Below are 23,513 nucleotides of genomic sequence, written 5' to 3'. Positions count from 1 at the left end.
CGATGTCGAATTTTTGTGTCACAACGCTCCTGTGGTAAAATAGATAAGGGAGAACCAGTGGATGTGGTGTATTTGGACTTTCAGAAGGCTTTCGATAAGGTCCCGCATAAGAGATTAGCGTGTAAAGTTAAGGCACATGGGATTGGGGGCAAGGTGCTGACTTGGATAGAGAACTGGTTGGCAGACAGAAAGCAAAGAGTTGGAATAAACAGCTCTTTTTCCGAGTGGCAGGCAGTGGCTAGAGGGGTACCACAGGGATCGGTCCTTGGAGCCCAGCTATTCACAATATATATTAATGATCTGGACGAGGGAACTAGATGTAATATCTCCAAGTTTGCAGACGACACAAAGCTGGGTGGGCGTGTGTGCTGTGAGGAGGATGCCGAGAAACTCCAGTATGATTTGGACAGGTTGGGTAATTGGGCAGAAGCATGGCAGATGCAGTATAATGTGGATAAATGCGAGGTTATCCACTTTGGTGTCAAAAACACGAAGGCAGATTATTATCTGAATGGCAATAGATTGGGAGAAGGGGAAGTGCAACGAGACCTGGGTGTCCTTGTGCACCAGTCGCTGAAGGTAAGCTTGCAGGTGCAGCAGGCGGTTAAGAAGGCAAATGGTATGTTGGCCTTCGTAGCAAGAGGGTTTGAGTACAGGAACAAGGATGTCTTGCTGCAGTTGTACAGGGCCTTGGTGAGACCACATCTTGAGTATTGTGTGCAGTTTTGGTTGCCTTATCTGAGGAAGGATGTTCTTGCCATGGAAGGAGTGCAGTGAAGATTCACCAGGCTGATACCTGGGATGGCGGGAATGACGTATGAGGAGAGATTGGGTCGATTGGGCTTATACTCGCTGGAGTTTAGAAGAATGAGAGGGGATCTCATTGAAACTTCTAACAGGACTGGACAGACTGGATGCAGGAAGGATGTTCCCGATGGTCGGGGAGTCCAGAACCAGGGGTCACAGTCTAAGGATAAGGGGTAAGCCATTTAGGACAGAGATGAGGAGGAATTTCTTCACCCAGAGAGTGGTGAACCTGTGGAATTCTCTACCACAGAAGGCAGTAGAGGCCAATTCATTAAATATATTCAAGAAGGAGTTGGATATATTTCTTAAGGCTAAAGGGATCAAGGGATATGGGGAGAAAGCAGCGACAGGGTACTGAATTTGGATGATCAGCCATGATCTCATTGAATGGCGGAACAGGCTCGAGGGGCCGAATGGCCTACTCCTGCTCCTATCTTCTATGTTTCTATGTGACGCGCCTTGGGACATTTTACTAAGTTAGAGGCGCTACATAAATACAGGTTGTTGCTGTTGTTGTTTGCCGACTTCATAGTCAGTGATGAAAAGAGACAACAGAGTGCTGGACATCAGAAATAAAGGCAGAAAATGCTGGACACACACACTGGGAGAGACAAGGCAAGTCAGTGCTTCTCGTGAAGGCTCCTAGCGCCACCTGGTGTCTGGTTGCACAGCAGCTTCCCTCACAAACACTGGTTTTTGCCGCATTTCCACCCACTTCCTCAATAACAGCAACCTGTATTTATATAGCGCCTTTAACGTAGTAAAATGTCCCAAGCTGCTTCACAGGAGTGTTATATGACAAAAAATTTGACACCGAGCCACATAGGAATTTAGGGCAGGTGACCATTGGTCACAGAGGTAGGTTTTAAGGAGCGTCTTAAAGGAAACAGAGCGGTAGAGAGGTTTAGGGAGGGAATTCCAGAGCTCGGGGCCCAGGCAGCTGAAGGCACGGCCGCCAATGGTGGAGCGATTAAAATCAGGGGATGTGCAAGAGGCCAGAATTGGAGGAGCGCAGAGATCTGAGAGAGTTGTAGGGCTGGAGGAGGTTACAGAGATAGGGAGGGGCTAGTTCGGCAGCAGCTAGGCTGCTTCTACAGTGCTGTATCAGATCTGGGAGTACTTGGTGCTGCCACTGGGCGAGAGAAATGGACAAGAGTTCTGTCCCCAGCACCAGAATTGGAGAAGTGCAGAGAGCACGGAGGGTTGTGAAAGAAAAAGAAACACTTGCATTTCTATAATGCCTTTCACGATCACCAGACGTCTCAAAGCGCTTTACAGCCAATGAAGTACTTTTTGAAGTGTAGTCACTGTTGTAATGTGGGAAACGTGGCAGCCAGTTTGCGCACAGCAAGCTCCCATAAACAGCAATGTGATAATGACCAGATCATCTGTATTTTAGTGATGTTGATTGAGGGATAAATATTGGCCCAGGACACCAGGGAGAACTCCCTTGTTCTTCTTCGAAATAGTGGCCAGGGGGTCTTTTCCATCCACCTGAAAACAGACGGGGCCTCAGTTCAGTCTCTCATCTGAAAGACGGTACCTCTCACAGTACAGCACTCCCTCAGCACTGCACTGGGAGTGTCGGCCTAGCTTTATGTGGTCAAATCCCTGGAGTGGGACTTGAACCCACAGCCTTCTGACTCAGAGGCGAGTGTGCTACCTAGCTGACACAGTGGGGCTGGAGGAGGTTACAGAGCTAGGGAGGGGCTACGGGGATAGGGTGGGATATGTGTTGGTGTAGGGGTTACGGGGATCGGGTGGGATATGTGTCGGTGCAGGCTCGATGGGCCGAAATGGCCTCTATCTGCACTGTGGGGTTTCTGTGATTCTGTGATTCTGAGGGGCGAGGCCATGGAGGGATTTGAAAAAAAGGATGAGAATTTTGAAATCGAAGCGTTGCTTAACCGGGAGCCAGTGTAAGTCAGCGAGTACACGGGTGATGGGCAAACGGGACTTGGTGCGAGTTAGGACATGGGCAGCCGAGTTTTGGATCACCTCAAGTTTATGTAGGGTGGAATGTGGGAGGCCGGCCAGGAGTGCGTTAGAATAGTCGAGTCTAGAGGTACGGATGAGGGTTTCAGCAGTGGATGAGCTGAGGCAAGGGCAGAGACGGGTGATGTTACGGAGCATTTTCCAGCGGGAGTCACAGGACAGTGAGCCGGAGCCAGAGCCCTAGCCTATTTAATTCTTCACTGCTCCATCCCAGGTGCACTGACACCGATAGGCAATCCCCTGCTGGAGAGTGTGACCGATGGAGACTCTTGAGGGCTTTCAGATATCGGAGTGGTTTCACCTGGAAGTGTTGAGCTAACTTTGAAGGAGGAAGAGTTTGGAAATGCAGTAGAGGCATGGTGGCATAGTGGTTAGCACTGTTGCCTCACAGCGCCAGGGACCCGGGTTCAAATCTGGCCTTGGGCGACTGTCTGTGTGGAGTTTGCACATTCTCCCTGTGTCTGCGTGGGTTTCCTCCGGGTGCTCCGGTTTCCTCCCACAGTCCAAAGATGTGCGGGTTAGGTTGATTTGGCTATGATAAATTTACCCTTAGTGTTAGGGGATTAAATACGTGGGGTTACAGGGATAGGGTGGGATATGTGTCGGTGCAGGCTCGATGGGCCGAAATGGCCTCTATCTGCACTGTGGGGATTTCTGTGTTTGTGAGGGAAACTGCTCTGGAACAGACACCAGGTGGCACTAGGAGCCTTCACTTGAAGCACTGACTCGCCTTGTCTCCACCAGATACTGCGCTGTGTGTCTCCAGCATTTTCTGCCTTTATTTTTGATGTTGACTACAACAACTTGCATTTATATAGCGCCTTTAACGTCCCAAGGCACTTCACAGGAGCAATTATCAAACAAAATTAGACTCCGAGCCTCCGATGTTCCCTTTAAGCTGCGTGGGGTGGAGTCGAGCGATGTTCCGGAGGTGGAAGTAGGCGGTCTTGGTGATGGTGCGGTAGGTCATCTCGTGGTCAAACACAACACCAAGGTTGTGAACGGTCGGGTTCAGCCTCGGCCAGTTGCCAGGGAGAGGGTGGGAGTCGGTGGCCGGGGAACGGAGTTGGTGGTGGGGACCGAAGACAATAACACTCACTGCTGTCGATTCATCACTGAAGTGAAGTAGTCAAACAGCAACAACTTGCATTTATACAGCACTTTTAACATAGTAAAACATGCCAAGGTGCTTCACAGGAGCGATTATCACACAAAGAGTGACACTGAGCCACATAAGGAGATATTAGGACAGGCGACCATAAGCTTGCTCAAAGAGGGAGGTTTTAAGGAGCATCTTAAAGGAGGAGAGGTTTAGGGAGGGAATTCCAGAGCTTAGGGCCCAGGCAGCTGAAGGCACGGCCGCCAATGGTGGAGCGATTATAATCGGGGATGAGAGGCCAGAATTGGAGGAGCGCAGAGATCTCGGGGGGGTTGTAGGGCTGGAGGACAGAAAGATTTTATTTCGAGCAGCGCTTGGAGTGGGTCTGGGTGGAGTTAAGAAATAAGGAATCTCAAGCCACATTTTAACACAAATAACGTTGCATTTCAATACAATCTTTATCAACAAAAATGTCACAAGGAACGTCCTAGAAGGGGGAAAAGATAGGAAATGAGCACCAAACCATTGAGGGAGAGATTTTTTCAAATTCAATCTCGGGATGTGGGCGTCGCTGGCAAGGCCAGCATTTATTGCCCATCCCTAGTTGCCCCTTGAGAAGGTGGCGGTGAGCTGCCTTCTTGAACCGCTGCAGTCCGTGTGGTGAAGGTGCTCCCACAGTGCTGTTAGGGAGGGAGTTCCAGGATTTGGACCCAGTGATGATGAAGGATCGGTGATTTACTTCCAATTCAGGATGAGATGTGACTTGGAGGGGAACTTGGAGGTGGTGGTGTTCCCATGCGCCTGCTGCCCTTGTCCTTCTAGGTGGGGGAGGTCGCGGGTTTGGGAGGTGCTGCTGAAGAAGCCTTGGCGAGTTGCTGCAGTGCATCCTGTAGATGGTACACACTGCAGCCACGGTGCGCTGGTGGTGGATGTTTAAGCCAGTGGATGGTATCTTTCACATCCACCTGAGAGAGCAGACGGGGCCTCGGTTCAATGGCTCAGCCGAAAGATGGCACCACTGACAGTGCGGCACTCCCTCAGTACTGCACTGGGAGTGCGAGAGTGGATTTTGTGCTCAAGTCTCTGGAGTGGGACTTGAACTCACAACCTTCTGACTCAGAGGCGAGAGTGCTGCCCACTGAGCCACGGCTAATTCACAGCAATTAGACTTTAGTCTCTCAATAGGACAGGCAAAGCTAAACACAGCAGCACCGTAACAGCAGAATAATACGTTGTGCATTACACGGTATGAAAACACCCGTTATGAAACAGCATACCATCCAACGCACAGTGAGCAATGCCAGGAGAGGTTCACTAACTAATTAAAACACTCAGAACTGTTTGATATTCAAAAATGCATTTTTATTTTCTGATCAGAATCTTCACATTTTTCCTCTCAAACTAGATTAGTATTTTTTTTATAAATGTTTTCCTCAAAACTACTTGTAAAAAATGTTCTCCCCCTCCCAACATATTTTTATTACAGTACACAGAACCTAAGCCATTTCACAGGGTTAACAAATGATAATCCCCAACATTTTTCAGAAGAAATACTTATTATTAATATTGTTCGGAACCACAGAAGTTTCAAGTTGGGGATTCGGAATCTCATGCGAGACAGTTTCCTGATCAGATTAGGATCTGCTCTGTTAGCACACAGACTAACGGTGCTATTGTGCGATAAGTACTGACTGTACGGTGGGAATTCCTCTGTCCGCTACGCGTGGCCACATCCTAAAAGCTGGTGGCGATTTACCACCGTTCGCTGTTCCTGAAGGATAAAGAAAACGCACAGCACCGTATTTCTCCGAGGAAAGCCTCTCCAAGCACGGTTACGACGGGTGTTCTTGCCCCGGTGGATGGCGCCTCCACCAATGCAGCACGCCCCGGGTGCAGCATTCAGAAAGGGCCACTTTCGACCATGAGCTCAAGTCCTGGGGGCGGGGGGCTTAAACCCAGAACTCGGGAGTGCTGCTGTGCCAAACTAATTAGCGAAATCTCTGCAAGCTGCAACGGAACAGTTGACGATTTCGCCAGAGGAAATCTTCACAAATGCACATCAGACCCCGCTGCATGTCCCACAGAGCCCAGGTGAGGCCCATTCGGCCCACTGCGTCTATGCTGGCTCTTGGCTACAACAATCCAAAACTAATCCCAATGACCTGCTCTCGTGTCTTTTGCTCCGCTATAAATATTTACCCACTTTTCTATAAAAGATGCAATAGTCCCTGCCTCAACCATTCCCTGTGGCAAAGCATTCTCTCTCCCCCCCTCCCCCCATACCTGGCCACTCACTCTTTGTCACGATTTTAAGTTGATGACCCCCCTCATCACTGCTTCCACAACCACAGGAAATATTCTCCCCTCAAACTTACTCCATCTCAGAACCCTCAAATAATTTTAAAAGCCGCTCAGGTCTCCTTGTCGTTCTCTGCCCACTGTATCTCTCCCGAGCGCCCCACCCATGAAACAACCAAAGGATTTCCCGTTAATCCCACCACCATCCCGTCTTAATCACTCTGTTACCGCTTGGAAACCACCACAAGTTTACGTCGCAATCATCTTCAGTCTGGGCACCCTCATCACTCGTTAACTCTAGGTACCCATTAGGGCACCGGCACAAAATCAAACTGGCAGAGTGTACGTTATTAAAAATATATCATACGTAGGAGTGATTTCAGACTGTAAACTCAAGAGTCCGGCATTGACAACTAAACACTGAGGTTCTGCCGTTGCAGTTTCTGCAATTGGTATATAATCAGATCCTTTCCCCTTCCCGTCCAGTTGGGTGATATTGTGCCCATTGTTCACTCCCCACATTCATTTTTTGGGTTTGCCTATGCGAGTGATGGTAATGTTGGACAACACACTTTTCCAATATGGACATCCAGCACTTTGTAGCTAACCCGAGCGATAGTACAGAAGAAAGCTCCCTCTACACTGTCTCATCAAACACTCCCAGGGCAGGTACAGCACGGGTTAGATACAGAGTAAAGCTCCCTCTACACTGTCTCATCAAACACTCCCAGGGCAGGTACAGCACGGGTTAGATACAGAGTAAAGCTCCCTCTACACTGTCCCATCAAACACTCCCAGGGCAGGTACAGCACGGGTTAGATACAGAGTAAAGCTCCCTCTACACTGTCCCATCAAACACTCCCAGGGCAGGTACAGCACAGGTTAGATACAGAGTAAAGCTCCCTCTACACTGTCCCATCAAACACTCCCAGGGCAGGTACAGCACGGGTTAGATACAGAGTAAAGCTCCGTCTACACTGTCCCATCAAACACTCCCAGGGCAGGTACAGCACGGGTTAGATACAGAGTAAAGCTCCCTCTACACTGTCCCATCAAACACTCCCAGGGCAGGTACAGCACGGGTTAGATACAGAGTAAAGCTCCCTCTACACTGTCCCATCAAACACTCCCAGGGCAGGTACAGCACGGGTTAGATACAGAGTAAAGCTCCCTCTACACTGTCTCATCAAACACTCCCAGGGCAGGTACAGCACGGGGTTAGATAGAGAGTAAAGCTCCCTCTACACTGTCCCATCAAACATTCCCAGGGCAGGTACAGCACGGGTTAGATACAGAGTAAAGCTCCCTCTACACTGTCCCATCAAACACTCCCAGGGCAGGTACAGCACGGGTTAGATACAGAGTAAAGCTCCCTCTACACTGTCCCATCAAACACTCCCAGGGCAGGAACAGCACGGGTTAGATACAGAGTAAAGCTCCCTCTACACTGTCCCATCAAACACTCCCAGGGCAGGTACAGCACGGGTTAGATGCAGAGTAAAGCTCCCTCTACACTGTCCCATCAAACACTCTCAGGGCAGGTACAGCACGGGTTAGATACAGAGAAAAGCTCCCTCTACACTGTCCCATCAAACACTCCCAGGGCAGGTACAGCACAGGTTAGATACAGAGTAAAGCTCCCTCTACACTGTCCCATCAAACACTCCCAGGGCAGGTACAGCACGGGTTAGATACAGAGTAAAGCTCCCTCTACACTGTCCCATCAAACACTCCCAGGGCAGGTACAGCACGGGTTAGATACAGAGTAAAGCTCCCTCTACACTGTCCCATCAAACACTCCCAGGGCAGGTACAGCACGGGTTAGATACAGAGTAAAGCTCCCTCTACACTGTCCATCAAACGCTCCCAGGGCAGGTACAGCACGGGTTAGATACAGAGTAAAGCTCCCTCTACAGTGTCCCACCAAACACTCCCAGGGCAGTTACAGCATGGGTTAGATACAGAGTAACGCTCCCTCTACACTGTCCCATCAAACATTCCCAGGGCAGGTACAGCACGGGTTAGATACAAAGTAACGCTCCCTCTACACTGTCCCATCAAACATTCCCAGGGCAGGTACAGCACGGGTTAGATACAGAGTAAAGCTCCCTCTACACTGTCCCATCAATTTCTCTTGCACCCCCCCCAGCAGTGCCCTGTACTGTACCCGTGTGACATTTCTAGTTCCTGCACCAACTGAGAGGCCAGGGATTGCCATATTAAGGTCCAACCACCACAGATACTGGGTTAAGGCTGCCACAGATACAGGACCCTTGCGTGCAGCCGAGAGCGACTTTCTCCGTATTGGTTTTTGGAGCTGGATTTGAATGCAGGTCCAGCAGGAAAAGGACACGAGGAAAAACTTTTTTACGCAGCGAGTGGTTGGGATTTGGAATGCACTGCCTGATAGGGCGGTGAAAACAGATTCAACAGTCGCCTTCAAAAAGGAATTGGATAAATACTGGAAGGAGACAAAATTGCAGGGATATGGGGAAAGAGCGGGACTGACTGGATTGATCTTCGAAAGAGCCCAACGGCCTCCTTCCGTGCTGTACTATTCTTTGATTCTATGAGAATCTGAAGCCCACTATCCTGTTCAATTCACGAATAAGTTGTAGAGGTGTTACCGAGCTACTTATTTGAGGCAGAAAATGTCCCCCGTTGTCTAGTTTATTGGTAAATTTTTTATTGTCATCAAGTTGAGAGGCGATGTTGCTGAGGGGAGTGACCGCTTCCATTGTTCTCTACGCATGGTACAGAGCACAGGATAGGTGCAAGCTTAGCCCCATCTCAACAAGCACGGTCAGGTCAAGATTCAAACTTTGGAAAGATTCATTGAATCTGTTTAGATCATGTTGGGGTCTTAAAAACGGGGGAAAAAAGTGTCAACCATATTTCAAACAGAAGAACCAATTTACTCCAAGGTCTACTTACCGTACCTGCTCCACGCCTTCGCCAACTTACTGCTGCCTCCCCGAGAGACACACATTCAGATACCAAGCTGTACGCTAGCTGAATGCCAACACGGAGGCTAACCAACACGCCCAGATCTCACCCAACAGATGGACTCTCTCCTTTCTCACAGCAATGCCCAGGTCTCTAACATCTAAGTCACCTGCCTCCGCCATCCCCAAGGCCTGAATGCCCCTCTCGCATCTAGAGATTCAAGTACCGCGGACAGGACACAAGGAATACCTCACCTGATAGCTGATCTTTGCCTCAGTTCTAAACTATAAACTCTCTCTCTCTCACCAACTTTGTCTATTTTATTAATGTCACTATGAGCAGTGCCACTATGAACCTTCTTGTCCTATAAGCGCCAAATACCTCATCTGTCCTGTGCACACTCACTCCTCCATGCGTGCATATTGTGTTGGGGCCCAACTCCTTGTCCCCTCTCCTGCTCTAGTGTTCTGCCCCAGCACCTCATCACTGTGGAACCCCTCACCTGCCATACAACCCGAGCTTGGCGTCATCTAACAATTTCCACTCGATTGACCTCATCTCGCCTTTTGAGGCTCAACACTGCCCTGGACACTGGGCCTTGACCCTTCAAGCAAGCGCCTCAGAGGAAGTGACAAGAACGGCGTTCTGCAGCACTCAAACCACGATGCTCTACATTCCCTTTTTTTGAGAAGTTTCACTAGAAAGAACGCAAGAATTCGGAGCAGGAGGAGGCCATTCAGCCCCTCGAGCCTGCTCTGCCATTCAATAAGATCATGGCTGATCTTCGACCTCCACTCCACTTTCTCGCCCGATCCCCATATCTCTCGATTCCGCTAGAGTCCAAAAATCTATCGATCCCAGCCTTGAATATATTATTTTGCTCCATTACAAGCAAACAGCTTCCTCCCGCCACCAGCCGGCTTGAGAACATCTGCCTCTGCGGAGAAGTCTCCAGTGTGGAGCAAAGCAACGCAATTTAAACAAATATTGGGCCAGCGTCACGGGAACGCACCAACCGAGGCACGAGCCGGCTTTCAGCCACAACTCTGCACCGAGTTCCGGCTGGTGTGGGACACAGACGGGGGGCGGTCAAAGAGACCAGGTGCTTTCCCTAATAGAGAGCTGCAGGGGAGATAGTGAGGAGAAATCAGAGGAAGGGTTGGTTGATGGCTGGTCCTGGTGCCAAATTGCCTTCCCTTTCTAGACGGGGATAAGTTCCAATGAGAGCAAGGGAGAACCCAAGAAAGCGAGGCGGTTACCTGAAGGAATGGCCCACCCAGCTTCTCTCTCCCCCAAAACATCTGGCACAGCAGAACACGTCTAGGTGCATGGACTCGCTGCAGTGGAGCCCGCTGCAATGGAGCAGCATCTCAGGGGCCACAAGGCGCAGCTCGTCGAAAGGCGGCAGCTCCCTGGGGGATATGGGGTCCGCAGTGTAATGTCTCGGACGGGGAGATCCCGCGCTCAATCACGTCGCAGATGGCGAATTGCCAAGTGACCCTTGGGCTCATCGGAGGAACAGCCCAGCCGCCAATATAGTGGGAAACCAAGAGAGGGGGCAGAACAGCATTGAACCCCAACAATAACCCTCCACCAATGTAGCCACAAGGGGAGACCCCAGATACAATCGTGGGTGGTGATGAGTGGTTGAGGGAAGTTAGCTAGAGTTTGTTATGAGCTGGACGTCATCCTCGGACTCGACTCCAGCGCAGTGCTGAGGGAGTGCTGCACTGTCGGAGGTGCCGTCTTTCGGATGAGACATTAAACCGAGGCCCCGTCTGACCCCCTCAGGTGGACGTAAAAGATCCCATGGCACTATTTCGAAGAAGAGCAGGGGGAGTTCTTCCTGGTGTCCTGGGGCCAATATTTATCCCTCAATCAACAATCATTAAAACAGATTATCTGGTCATTATCACATTGCTGTTTGTGGGAGCTTGCTGTGCTCAAATTGGCTGCCGCGTTTCCTACATTACAACAGTGACTACACTTCAAGAAGTACTTCATTGGCTGTAAAGCGCTTTGGGACGTCTGGTGATCGTGAACGGCGCTGTATAAATGCAAGTTGTTGTTGTTGTTGTTGAAACCCATAACCACAAAAATAGCAAAGGTCTTAAACCAGCTTCAAAATAGCTAAATTAACCTATAACTCATTTTTCTTGGATTATTTAAACCTAGTTAGCCTCATCTAAGCTATGATTAGTTTAGCCCAAACCTTAAAGAAATACAAAATCTAGTCAAGACTGACTAAGTACAAAGCAAACATTGCATACACAGGCTGCGAGCACGTTTTCTCTTTCAGTAGTTCGAATATCCAAGTGCCTCAGTGCATCTGGCCTCAGGGGCTGTGGCCTTTGAGACTCCGGGTAAAGTTCAGCAGAGTGTTCGAAGTCGAGTTTCTGTGACCATCTGTCTTGGCTCACTACACATAACTAAACATTATCTTTCTGAAACAGAACATTTGAGAAAGAAAGAGCGAGAGAGCGTGGAGGGAGAGAAAGAGAGAGAGCGCGGAGGGAGAGAAAGAGAGAGAGCGCGGAGGGAGAGAAAGAGAGAGAGAGAGCGCAGAGGGAGAGAGAGAGAGAGCGCGGAGGGAAAGAGAGAGAGCGCAGAGGGAGAGAGAGAGAGCGCAGAGGGAGAGAGAGAGAGCGCGGAGGGAGAGAAAGAGAGAGAGCGCAGAGGGAGAGAGAGAGAGAGAGCGCGGAGGGAGAGAGAGAGCGCAGAGGGAGAGAAAGAGAGCGAGCGCGCGGAGGGAAAGAGAGAGAGCGCAGAGGGAGAGAGAGAGAGAGAGCGCACGCAGGAGGGAGAGAAAGAGAGCAGAGGGGGAGAGAGAGAAAGCAGAGGAGGGAGAGAAAGAGAGAGAGCGCAGAGGGAGAGAAAGAGAGAGAGCGCGGAGGGAGAGAAAGAGCGCAGAGGGAGAGAGAGAGAGAGAGCGCGCGCAGGAGGGAGAGAAAGAGAGCAGAGGGGGAGAGAGAGAAAGCAGAGGAGAGAGAGAGAGCGAGCAGATGGAGAGAGAGAGAGAGAGAGAGAGCGGATGGAGAGAGAGAGCGAGGGCGAGGAAGAGAAAGGGAGAGAAAGCGCAGAGGAAGAGAAAGGGAGAGAAAGCGCAGAGGGAGAGAAAGCATGCGTGTGACAGTGGGAGAGAGAAAGCACGTGTGAAATAGAGAGCACAAGAGCGAGCGATCGCGTGTGCAAGTGAGAGAGAGATGCACACCACAGACACAGAGATACACACACGGGGAGAGCAAGCAAGGCAGAAACAGAGTGAACAAAACACACACCAAGACAGACACACAAAAAGTGACAGAATTACCAAAGAAACGGAAAAGATCACAAATACAGCCCCTGCTCCAGGCTCAGATTAAAAACTGCTTAACCAGAAAACACTCATTTTAAAACATGTAAAAAAAAGTTCAACACAGAACTAAATGTATCACAGTGTATATGTGCACTCATTACGCCAGCCCTCTGGAGTTAGCACCGTCTCAGCAAGCTGAGGATTTGAGCTTTAAAAATGGATCGTGCTTTCCCCCCTTTCCCAAAGACAATACAATCCAGTTGCCGAGATACAGGCTCCGCTCCCACCCAATCGCCCCCTTCCCACTCCTGAACAGGTGAATTTTACAACTGCAGTTATGAAAAAGGTTGAGCCCCACAACAGCTTAGAAAGAGAAAAATTATTATTTTTTTGATGTCTGGTTTTCTCTCCCCCCGTCGCCGACTCCAGAGAGCTCAGTGCTCCATCTGGCACTTCATCTTGGCATTGGGGCGTTCCAGCATATCCAGCATCTCCCCGATAATGGCTTGGAGAGCCCGTCCCAGCTGCTCGGCCGTGTATGGCTTCTCCAAAGGAGGGACATGAATGAAGGCTGATCTGCCTTGGCTGTGCTGCAGAGATGTATAGTAGGTAAAATCACAGAGGTATCTGGAGAGAGAGAGAGAGAGACAACATTTATAATCAAATCATAGAATCACACAGCACAGGAGGAGGCCATTCGGCCCATCATAAGAACATAAGAAATAGGAGCAGGAGTCGGCCATTCGGCCCCTCGAGCCTGCTCCGCCATTCAATGAGATCATGGCTGATCATCGACCTCAACTCCACTTTCCCGTCCGATCTCCATAACCCATCATTCATTGTTCAAAAATCTGTCTATCTCCACCTTAACTGTATTTAATGACCCAGCCTCCATGGCTCTCTGGGGCAGAGACTGCCACAGATTTACAACCCTCAGAGAAGAAATTCCTCCTCATCTCAGTTTTAAATGGGTGACTCCTTATTCTGAAACTATGCCCCCTAGTTCTAGATTCCCCCATGAGGGGAAACATCTTCTCTGCGTCCACCCTGTCGAGTCCCCTCAGAATCTTATATGTTTCAATAAGATCCCCTCTCATTCTTCTAAACTCCAATGAGTATAGGCCCAACCTGCTCAACCTTTCTTCACAAGTCAACCCCTTCATCTCAGGAATCAACCTCGTGAACCTTCTCTGAGCTGCCTCCAATGCAAGTATATCCTTCCTTAAATAAGGAGACCAAAACTGTACGCAGTACTCCCGGTGTGGTCTCACCAGCGCCCTGTACAGTTGTAGCAGGACTTCCTTGCTTTTATACTCCAACCCCCTTGCGATAAAGGCCAACATTCCATTTGCCTTCCTGATTACTTGCTGTACCTGCATGCTAACTTTTTGTGTTTCATGCACAAGGACCCCCAGGTCCCTCTGTACTGCAGCATTTTGTAATCTCTCGCCATTTTAATAATAATTTGTTTTATTTTTCTTACCAAAGTGGATAACCTCACACTTTCCCACATTATACTCCATCTGCCAAATGCTTGCCAACTCACTTAGCCTGTCTATATTCCTTTGTAGATTCTGTGTGTCATCGGTAGTGGGGAAAATGCTAGAGTCCATTATAAAAGATGTAATAGCAGAGCACTTGGAAAACAGTGACGGGATCAGACAAAGTCAACATGGATTTACAAAAGGTAAATCGTGCTTGACTAATCTACTGGAATTTTTTGAGGATGTAACTGGTAGAATAGATAAGGGAGAACCAGTGGATGTGGTGTATTTGGACTTTCAGAAGGCTTTCGATAAGGTCCCGCATAAGAGATTAGCGTGTAAAGTTAAGGCACATGGGATTGGGGGCAAGGTATTGACTTGGATAGAGAACTGGTTGGCAGACAGAAAGCAAAGAGTTGGAATAAACGGGTCTTTTTCCGAGTGGCAGGCAGTGTCTACTGGGGTACCGCAGGGATCGGTCCTTGGATCCCAGCTATTCACAATATATATTAATGATCTAGACAAGGGAACTAGATGTAATACCTCCAAATTTGCAGACGACACAAAGCTGAGTGGGCGTGTGTGCTGTGAGGAGGATGCCGAGAAACTCCAGGATGATTTGGACAGGTTGGGTGATTGGGCAAAAGCATGGGCAGATGCAATATAACGTGGATAAATGTGAGGTGGCAAAAACAGGAAGGCAGATTATTATCTGAATGGCAATAGATTGGGTGAAGGGGAAGTGCAACGAGACCTGGGTGTCCTTGTGCACCAGTCGCTGAAGGTAAGCATGCAGGTGCAGCAGGCGGTTAAGAAGGCAAATGGCATGTTGGCCTTCGTAGCGAGAGGGTTTGAGTACAGGAACAAGGATGTCTTGCCGCAGTTATACAGGGCCTTGGTGAGACCACATCTTGAGTATTGTGTGCAGTTTTGGTCGCCTTATCTGAGGAAGGATGTTCTTGCCATCGAAGGAGTTCAGCGAAGATTCACCAGGCTGATACCTGGGATGGCAGGAATGACGTATGAGGAGAGATTGGGTCGATTGGCTTGTACTCGCTGGAGTTTAGAAGAATGAAAGGGGATCTCATTGAAACTTATAAAATTCTCTACCACAGGAGGCAGTAGAGGTCAATACATTAAATATATTCAAGAAGGAGTTGGATATATTTCTTAAGGCTAAAGGGATCAAGGGGTATGGGGAGAAAGCAGGGACCGGGTACTGAATTTGGATGATCAGCCATGATCGCATTGAATGGCGGAGCAGGCTCGAGGGGCCGAATGGCCGACTCCTGCTCCTATCTTCTATGTTTCCTCACAACTTGCTTTCCCACCTATCTTTGTATCATCAGCAAATTTGGCTACAGTGCACTCGGTCCCTTCATCCAAGTCATTAATATAGATTGTAAATAGTTGAGGCCCCAGCACTGATCCCTGTGGCACCCACTAATTACAGGTTGCCAACCTGAAAATGACCCATTTATCCCGACTCTCTGTTTTCTGTTAGTTAGTCAATCCTCTATCCATGCTAATATATTACCCCCAACCCCGTGAGCTCTTATCTTGTGCAGTAACCTTTTATGTGGCGCCTTATCGAATGCCTTCTGGAAATCCAAATACACCACATCTACTGGTGTGCCTGTGCTGGCTCTTTGAACAAGCTCTCCAATTAGTCCCACTCCCTCCAGCTCTTTCCCCAGAGCCTTGCAATTTTTTCAGTATTTATCCACTTCCCTTTTGAAAGTTACTGTTGAATCTGCTTCCACCGCCCTTTCAGGCAGCACGTTCCAGATCACAACAACTCGCTGCGTAAAAACATTCTCATCTCCTCTCTGGTTCTTTTGCCAATTATCTTCAATCCGTGTCCTCTGGTTACCGAACCTCCTGCCACTGGAAACAGTTTCTCCTTATTTAATCTATCAAAACTATTCATGATTTTGAACACCTCGATTAAATCTCCCCATGGACTCTCGGATACTTTTTACAAACCACAGCACCTCGTCTTTACAGCCTTCTGGACTCAACATCGAGTTCAACAATTTCAGACCATAACCTCGGCCCCGATCATTTTTTTTCTTTCTCTCATGGCAGCTGTCAATCATTCTGTCATTGCCATTTACACCTCATCTAGACCCGTCTTTTGTTTCTTAACTTGTCCCATTACCATCTCCTTTCGCCTCACACCATCATCCCTTTTGTCATTTAATCTCTCCGGCCTTCCAGCCTATCACAGACCTTCCCTTTTGTTCTTTCCTCCCCTCCCCCCTTACTTGCTTAAAAACCTGTTCCATCTCCAACTTTTTCCAGTTCTGATGAAAGGGTCATCGACCGGAAACGTTAACTCTGTTTCTCTCTCCACAGAAACTGCCTGACCTGCTGAGTATTTCCAGCGGTTTCTGTTTTTATTTAAACTTTCTGGCTTTGGTTGAGGGGTGCCTCCCTCGCAACAAACATTGCTGTGAAGCTCCAATGACCATTCAAAGGAAGCAACTTTAATTCCTCACTCAAGGTCACAAGATGATTATGGCTGATGAAGGCCAGTCTTTGAGACTTGAGTCCCTCTAACCATTCCAGCATCCAATTGATTCAAAAATGATTTCAGGGCTTACACCTTCAATACGCTAGACGGGAGACCCTTCCATCTTGTGGATGCAAAGAAAACCTCCTAAATCTGCATTTAACTAGTTTGAACCCAGGTCCTCTTGGTTCTACTTGCAATTTACAAGAAACTCTTTGGTATCCAGCACCGACGGGACCGGGATGTTGCTGGTTGATTAAAAATTCCAGATGACGGAGAGGGTTATCCACCGAGGCTATTTTTAACAAAAAAAAATTAAAAAATCAAGAAATGTGCAGTATACAGTAATTGGGTACTCACCTACAGAATGTTGTGTTAAATGGATGGTGGAAGATGCTTGATTAAGTACAGTACTGCCAGTTGAGGGTAATCCATAACTCTTTACTTACTTAACGGTAAAACAAAACCTATACAGTAAACAGAAAAATGGCGGATGGGAAGAGACTACCGGCAGCGCGGGAGAGTCAGACTCCTGTTATTGAGGTGCTCGGACTTCCGACAGCGCCAAGAAGCCGAGTACTGGCAGTTTGGAGAACTACCCCCACTGACTAACTCGGCCACCGCGGGAGACTCGGACTCGGCAACATTGTCGGTGATTGAGGTGTTGTTTTCGGAGTGAGAATTATGCTGGTTAATAAAGAATTCCGGATATTTAGGTGCCATTTAAACGAGAGTTTCCTGTACATAGAGAGATAGGATGTACAGCACCGAAACAGCTCCGTGCCAGTGTTTATGTTCCACATGAGCCTCCTCCCAACGCTCTTCATCTCACCCTATCACCGTAAACTTCTAATCCTTTCTCCCTCACGTGGTAGTTGCAGGTCTGTCAGTCGCAGTGAGGAACAATTTGAGGCAGTGAGTTAAGTGTCACCAACATTAAATTGTGCCATTTTAGCCAAGGTTACAGGACATTAGTATCGGGGAGCTGGTAGAATACCTAGTGTCAGCCAGTGCTCACTGGGTAGCACCCTCGCCTGAGTCAGAAGGTTGTCGGTTCAAGTCCCACTCCAGAGACTTGTGCACAATATCCAGGCTGACACTCCAGTACAGTACTGAGGGAGTGCTGCACTGTCAGAGGTGCCGTCCCCCGGACGAGACCGTGAGCGACATCTCACTTGTTGTAGCAGCCCAACCCTGTTCTCACCCGTTAGCCGCACACAAGTACTTCCAGCAGGGGGCACTGGACCGTGGTCAGGAGCAGGAATGCACACCTCTTCAAACTCTTCCCTCCTGCCCCAAACAAAAACCAGCTTCCCAAGATCACCAAGTTTGCTGATGATACCAAACTGGGGGGGGGGGGGTCGTAAATAGTAGGGAGCAAGCAGATGGTCAAAGAAGGATTTGGACAGGTTGAGAGATTGGGCTCTAAAGTAGGAGATAGAGAGAAATATAATCCTCAAAGAATTCCTTACAGAAGCAACTCTGCCATGGCTCAGTGGGTAGCACTCTCGCCTCTGGGTCAGAAGGTTGTGGGTTCAAGTCCCACTCCAGAGACTTCAGCACAAAAATCTAGGCTGACACTCCCAGCGCAGTACTGAGGAGCTGCTGTCTTTCCGAAGAGACATTAAACCGAGGCCCCGTCTGCACTCTCAGGTAGACGTAAAAGATCCCATGGCACTACTTCGAAGAAGAGCAGGAGAGGTCTACCCGGTGTCCTGGGCCAATATTTATCACTCAACCAACATCACCAAAACAGATTATCTGGTCATTATCACATTGCTGTTCGTGGGAGCTTGCTGTGCGCAAATTGGTTGCCGCGTTTCCTACATTACAACAGCGACTACACTTCAAAAAGTACTTCATTGGCTGTGACGAGCTTTGGGACGTCCGGTGGTCATGAAAGGCGCTATATAAATGCACGTCTTTTTTTCTTTCAGTGCTCAAAGCCCTGCAGTTCCATCACGACTTTCTCCAATTTGTATTCTACTGTTTTGGCTAGTGTAGTTCAACATGCTATCGGCTTTGATTGCTGCTCTGCATTGGTTGGACATGCCAGAAACATAGGACGAGGAGGCAGCCATTCAGCCCCTTGGGCCTACTCCGCCATTCCGTGAGATCATAGCTGATCTGCGCCGCAACTCCATTTTCCACATTAAGTGTAGAGTCCATCAAGATTCTTAGGTGTCTCTCAACTTAATATTTAGCTATTCTCTTCTCCAATTCCTTCCAGGGTCCCGTTACACCCTAGTCCTGTGACCTTCTCCAGCATGACGTCCCACCATGTACCCATGTCCCACAATACACGCTCTACTCTTCAGATTCTGGTCCTGTGCGCGTGCTACTCGGCACCACCATCACCGACACAACTTTCAGGCACCATGTCCCTGCGCTCTGAAACTCTCTCCCTAAACTCCACCACCCCCCCATGTCATCTCACTCTCTCAAAGACCTCCTCAAAACCCCAAATCTTCAACAGCTTTCAATCAGCTCCTGCAATTCTAGAAAATAAAGAAGCTCAGGAGCTGAAAGCTCTCTGCAATCCATCTGGCCAGTTCCATAACCCCAATCCATCAAATACCTATCTGATTCTCCTAGTTCCCCGCCCCAGACTATCCACCTCCATTCGCTCCCTGTCCAGTCTGCTCCACACGTACATCAGCCTCTGGATAAAGTAGATAACTTGAACAGTCTGTGTAATAAATCTCATCATCATGAAGAAACGACTCATGAAATAACGCTGGATGGCCAGCTGGTGGCGCCGTCCAAGGAGTATAAATACTCGGGCGTGGGCCCAGCTTGCCCAGGGACATTTTGTAAGACAGGAACTAGTGAAGGACAACTAGACCTCCATGTTCTGAAACAAGTTGATTAAAGCCTTGCTTTATACTCAAACCAAGTGCGTTGCGAGTTTCTTACGTCAGTCTGTGCATCGTCCCTCTTGTCATTTTGACTCCGAGGCGAGGATGCTACCAACTGAGCCACAGCGGACAATGAACTCATTTTAAAATTCCCGTCCTCGGCTTCAAATTCCCTCCACAAACTCACCCAACCTTCCTCTGCAACCTCCACCAGCTCTAAAGTGCACCCCCCACCACACCCCAGGAGCAGGAAACTATCGGCCAGTTAGCCCAACATCGGTCATTGGGAAAATGCTGGAATCCATTGTTAAGGAGGCAATAGCAGGACATTTAGAAAATCATAAGACAGACAAGCAGAGTCAGCATGGTTTTATGAAAGGGAAATCGTGTTTTGACAAATTTGCTGGAGTTCTTTGAGGATGTAACAAACAGGGTGGATAAAGGGGAACCGGTGGATGTGGTGTATTTGGATTTCCAGAAGGCATTCGATAAGGTGCCACATAAAAGGTTACTGCACAAGATAAGAGCTCATGGGGTTGGGGGTAATATATTAGCATGGATAGAGGATTGGCTAACTAACAGAAAACCGAGAGTCGAGATAAATGGGTCATTTTCCGGTTGGCAAACTGTAACTAGTGGGGTGCCACAGGGATCAGTGCTGGGGCCTCAACTATTTACAATCTATATTAATGACTTGGATGAAGGGACCGAGGTGTACTATAGCCAAGTTTGCTGATGATACAAAGATTGGTGGGTTAGAAAGTAGTGAGGAGGACACAGAGTCTGCAAAGGGATATAGATAGGTTCAGTGAGTGGGCAAAGATTTGGCAGATGGAGTATAATGTGGGAAAATGTGAGGTTATCCACCTTTGCTCTAAGAAACCATCCCGAATACACTCCATGAACTCGTCCTCAAGGCTACCCTTGCCAATTTGATTTGTCCAATCTACATGATGATTAAAATCGCCCATGATTATTGCAGTACCTTTCTTACAAGCCCCCATTATTTCTTGATTTATACTCTGTCCTACAGTGTAGCTACTGTTAGGGGGCCTATATACTACTCCCACCAGTGACTTCTTACCATTATTATTTCCTATCTCCACCCAAACTGATTCGACATCTTGATCTTCCGAGCCAAGATCATTCCTCACCACTGCAGTGATCTCATCCTTTATTAACAGAGCTACCCCACCTCCTTTTCCTTTCTGCCTATCCTTCCGAAATGTCAAATACAGGAAACTTTGGTTTATCCGGAGGTTGTATGTCCGGAAACCTCGATCTACCGGCAGAAATCAGGAGCCGTTTTGTTAGGTTTTTTTTTCTTCTCGTGGCTTTGTTTTCAACAGTCAGGCTCTGGAAAGTCTCTCTGAAGCTGTTGCTAAGCTACAGAGACGCTTCCAAGGTACGGGCCGACTGTTTACAAGCTGTTGCTAAGCAACAGTGTTTGTTGTCAGATACGGAGATGAAAACCTCCGTATGCTTCAACATTAACTTTGTATGTCCGGCAGTTGATAGATCGGCAACTGTGATAGTGGATTGGCGGTTAGGATCAGATCAGCCATGATCTTATTGAATGGCGGAGCAGGCTCGAGGGGCCGATTGGCCTGCTCCTGCTCCTATTTCTTATGTTCTTATGTAACAGCTCGGTCCCGTCGGTGCCGGATATAACAAAGTTTCCTGTACCCCATAATATTTGGAAGGAAGAAGAAAAAGCAAATGATTATTTAAATGGAGTGAGACAACAAAATGCTGCGGTACAGAGGGACTTGGGGGTCCTAGTACATGAAACACAAAAAGTTAGTATGCAGGTACAGCAAGTAACTAGGAAGGCTATTGGAATGTTGGCCTTTATTGCAAGGGGGATGGAGTATAAAAGTAGGGAAGTTTTGATGCAACTTTACAGGGCGCTGGTGAGACCGCACCTGGAGTACTGCGTACAGTTTTGGTCTCCATATTTAAGGAAGGATATACTTGCATTGGAGGCAGTGCAGAGAAGGTTCACTAGGTTGCCTAGTAGGGGTATCTAGAACTAGGGGACAGTCTCAGAAGAAGGGGTCGCCCATTTAAGACGGGGATGAGGAGGAATTTCTTCTCTCAGAGGGTCGTGAATCTGTGGAATTCTCTACCCCAGAGAGCTGTGGAGGCGGAGTCAGTGAATATATTCAAGGTGGAGATTGACAGACCTTTGAACTACAGGGAGTCGAGGGGTACGGGGAGAGAGCGGGAAAGTGGAGTTGAGGAAAAGATTGGATCAGCCATGATCTTATTGAATGGCGGGGCAGGCTCGAGGGGCCGACTGGCCGACTCCTGCTCCAGTTTCTTATGTCCTTAGAACACTTCTGTCCCATAGACTCTGACAGTTTGTCCCTCCCTCCCTTCATCCCACTGTTGGTGACTGAGGTCTTCAGCTGCTTGGGCCCTGCTCTCTGAATTCCATCTCTATATCTCTCCAACCCACGCAGCGCTATCGCCCGTCTCCGTCCCTGCCTCAGCTCATCCGCTGCTGAAACCCTCATCCCTGCCTTTATTTCCTCCACACTCGACTATTCCTACACTCTCCGGGCCGGCCTCCCATCTCCCTCCCTCCGTAAACTTCAGCTCATCCAACACTCGTCTGCCCCGTGTCCTAACTCGCACCGAGTCCCGTTCACCCATCACCCCCTGTGCTCACTGCCCCGTGTCCTAACTCACACCCAGTCCCGTTCACCCATCGCCCTGTGCTCACTGCCCCGTGTCCTAACTCACACCCAGTCCCGTTTACCCATCACCCCCTGTGCTCACTGCCCCGTGTCCTAACTCGCACCCAGTCCCGTTCACCCATCACCCCCTGTGCTCACTGCCCCATGTCCTAACTCACACCCAGTCCCGTTCACCCATCACCCCGTGCTCACTGCCCCGTGTCCTAACTCACACCCAGTCCCGTTCACCCATCACCCCCTGTGCTCACTGCCCCGTGTCCTAACTCACACCCAGTCCCGTTCACCCATCACCCCCTGTGCTCACTGCCACGTGTCCTAACTCGCACCGAGTCCCGTTCACCCATCACCCCCTGTGCTCACTGCCCCGTGTCCTAACTCACACCCAGTCCCGTTCACCCATCACCCCCTGTGCTCACTGCCCCGTGTCCTAACTCACACCGAGTCCCGTTCACCCATCACCCCCTGTGCTCACTGCCCCGTATCCTAACTCACACCCTGTCCCATTCACCCATCACCCCCTGTGCTCACTGCCCCGTGTCCTAACTCACACCCAGTCCCGTTCACCCATCACCCCGTGCTCACTGCCCCGTGTCCTAACTCACACCCAGTCCCGTTCACCCATCACCCCCTGTGCTCACTGCCCCGTGTCCTAACTCACACCCAGTCCCGTTCACCCATCACCCCCTGTGCTCACTGCCCCGTGTCCTAACTCACACCCAGTCCCGTTCACCCATCACCCTCTGTGCTCACTGCCCCGTGTCCTAACTCACACCCAGTCCCGTTCACCCATCACCCCGTGCTCACTGCCCCGTGTCCTAACTCACACCCAGTCCCGTTCACCCATCACCCCCTGTGCTCACTGCCCCGTGTCCTAACTCGCACCCAGTCCCGTTCACCCATCACCCCCTGTGCTCGCTGACCTATATCGGCACCCGGTCTGGCAACGCCTCAATTTTAAAATTCTCATCCTTGTTTTCCCTCCATGGCCCCTTCCTATCTCTGTAACCTCCTCCAGCCTCACAACCCTCCGAGATCTCCGCGCTCCTCCAATTCTGGCCTCTTGTGCATCCCCGGCTTTCATCGCTCCACCATTGGCGGCCGTGCCTTCAGTTGCCTGGACCCTGAGCTCTGGAATTCCCTCCCTAAACCTCTCCGCCCCTCTACCTCTCTCTCCTCCTTTAAGACGCTGCTTAAAACCTACCTCTTTGACCAAGCTTTTGGTCACCTCCTTATGGGGCTCGGTGTCCAATGTTGTTTTATAATACTCCTGTGAAGCACCTTGGGACGTTTTACTGTGTTAAAGGCGCTATATAAATACAAGTTCTTGCTGTTAAACTGAACTTTCCGAAAGCCCATCTCTTCAGCAAGGCCTTGACTCATCCTTTCTAACCTCTTCTGGTCTCGGTGTCCGTTTGCCCTTGCGCCAATCTGCTGGGACGCTTTTTCCATTAAAGGCATGCCATAAATGCAAGTTACTGCTGTTCAAAGGATGGAAGAACCACTTTAACTATTTC

General features: G+C 49.2%; 1 protein-coding gene across 2 annotated transcripts in view; it reads right to left on the bottom strand.

Moving 5' to 3' along the window:
• Positions 1 to 5,241: 5,241 nt before the first annotated feature.
• pgpep1 (pyroglutamyl-peptidase I) overlaps positions 5,242 to 23,513 on the bottom strand; it is a 64,750-nt gene continuing 46,478 nt past the window's right edge. For both annotated transcript variants that reach the window (XM_086004397.1, XM_086004398.1), the window contains one exon: positions 5,242 to 13,067. In XM_086004397.1, coding sequence (XP_085860523.1) covers positions 12,875 to 13,067 — 193 coding nt within the window. In that variant the 3' untranslated portion in view covers positions 5,242 to 12,874. The remainder of the gene's footprint in view (positions 13,068 to 23,513) is intronic.

Source organism: Somniosus microcephalus, chromosome 13 (genome assembly GCF_052327205.1).
Source record: "Somniosus microcephalus isolate GS21.2 chromosome 13, FLI_Smic_1.0, whole genome shotgun sequence".
NCBI classification, from domain to species: domain Eukaryota; kingdom Metazoa; phylum Chordata; class Chondrichthyes; order Squaliformes; family Somniosidae; genus Somniosus; species Somniosus microcephalus.
Note: the sequence above shows the minus strand (reverse complement) of the source record. Positions and strands in the feature narration are given on the sequence as shown.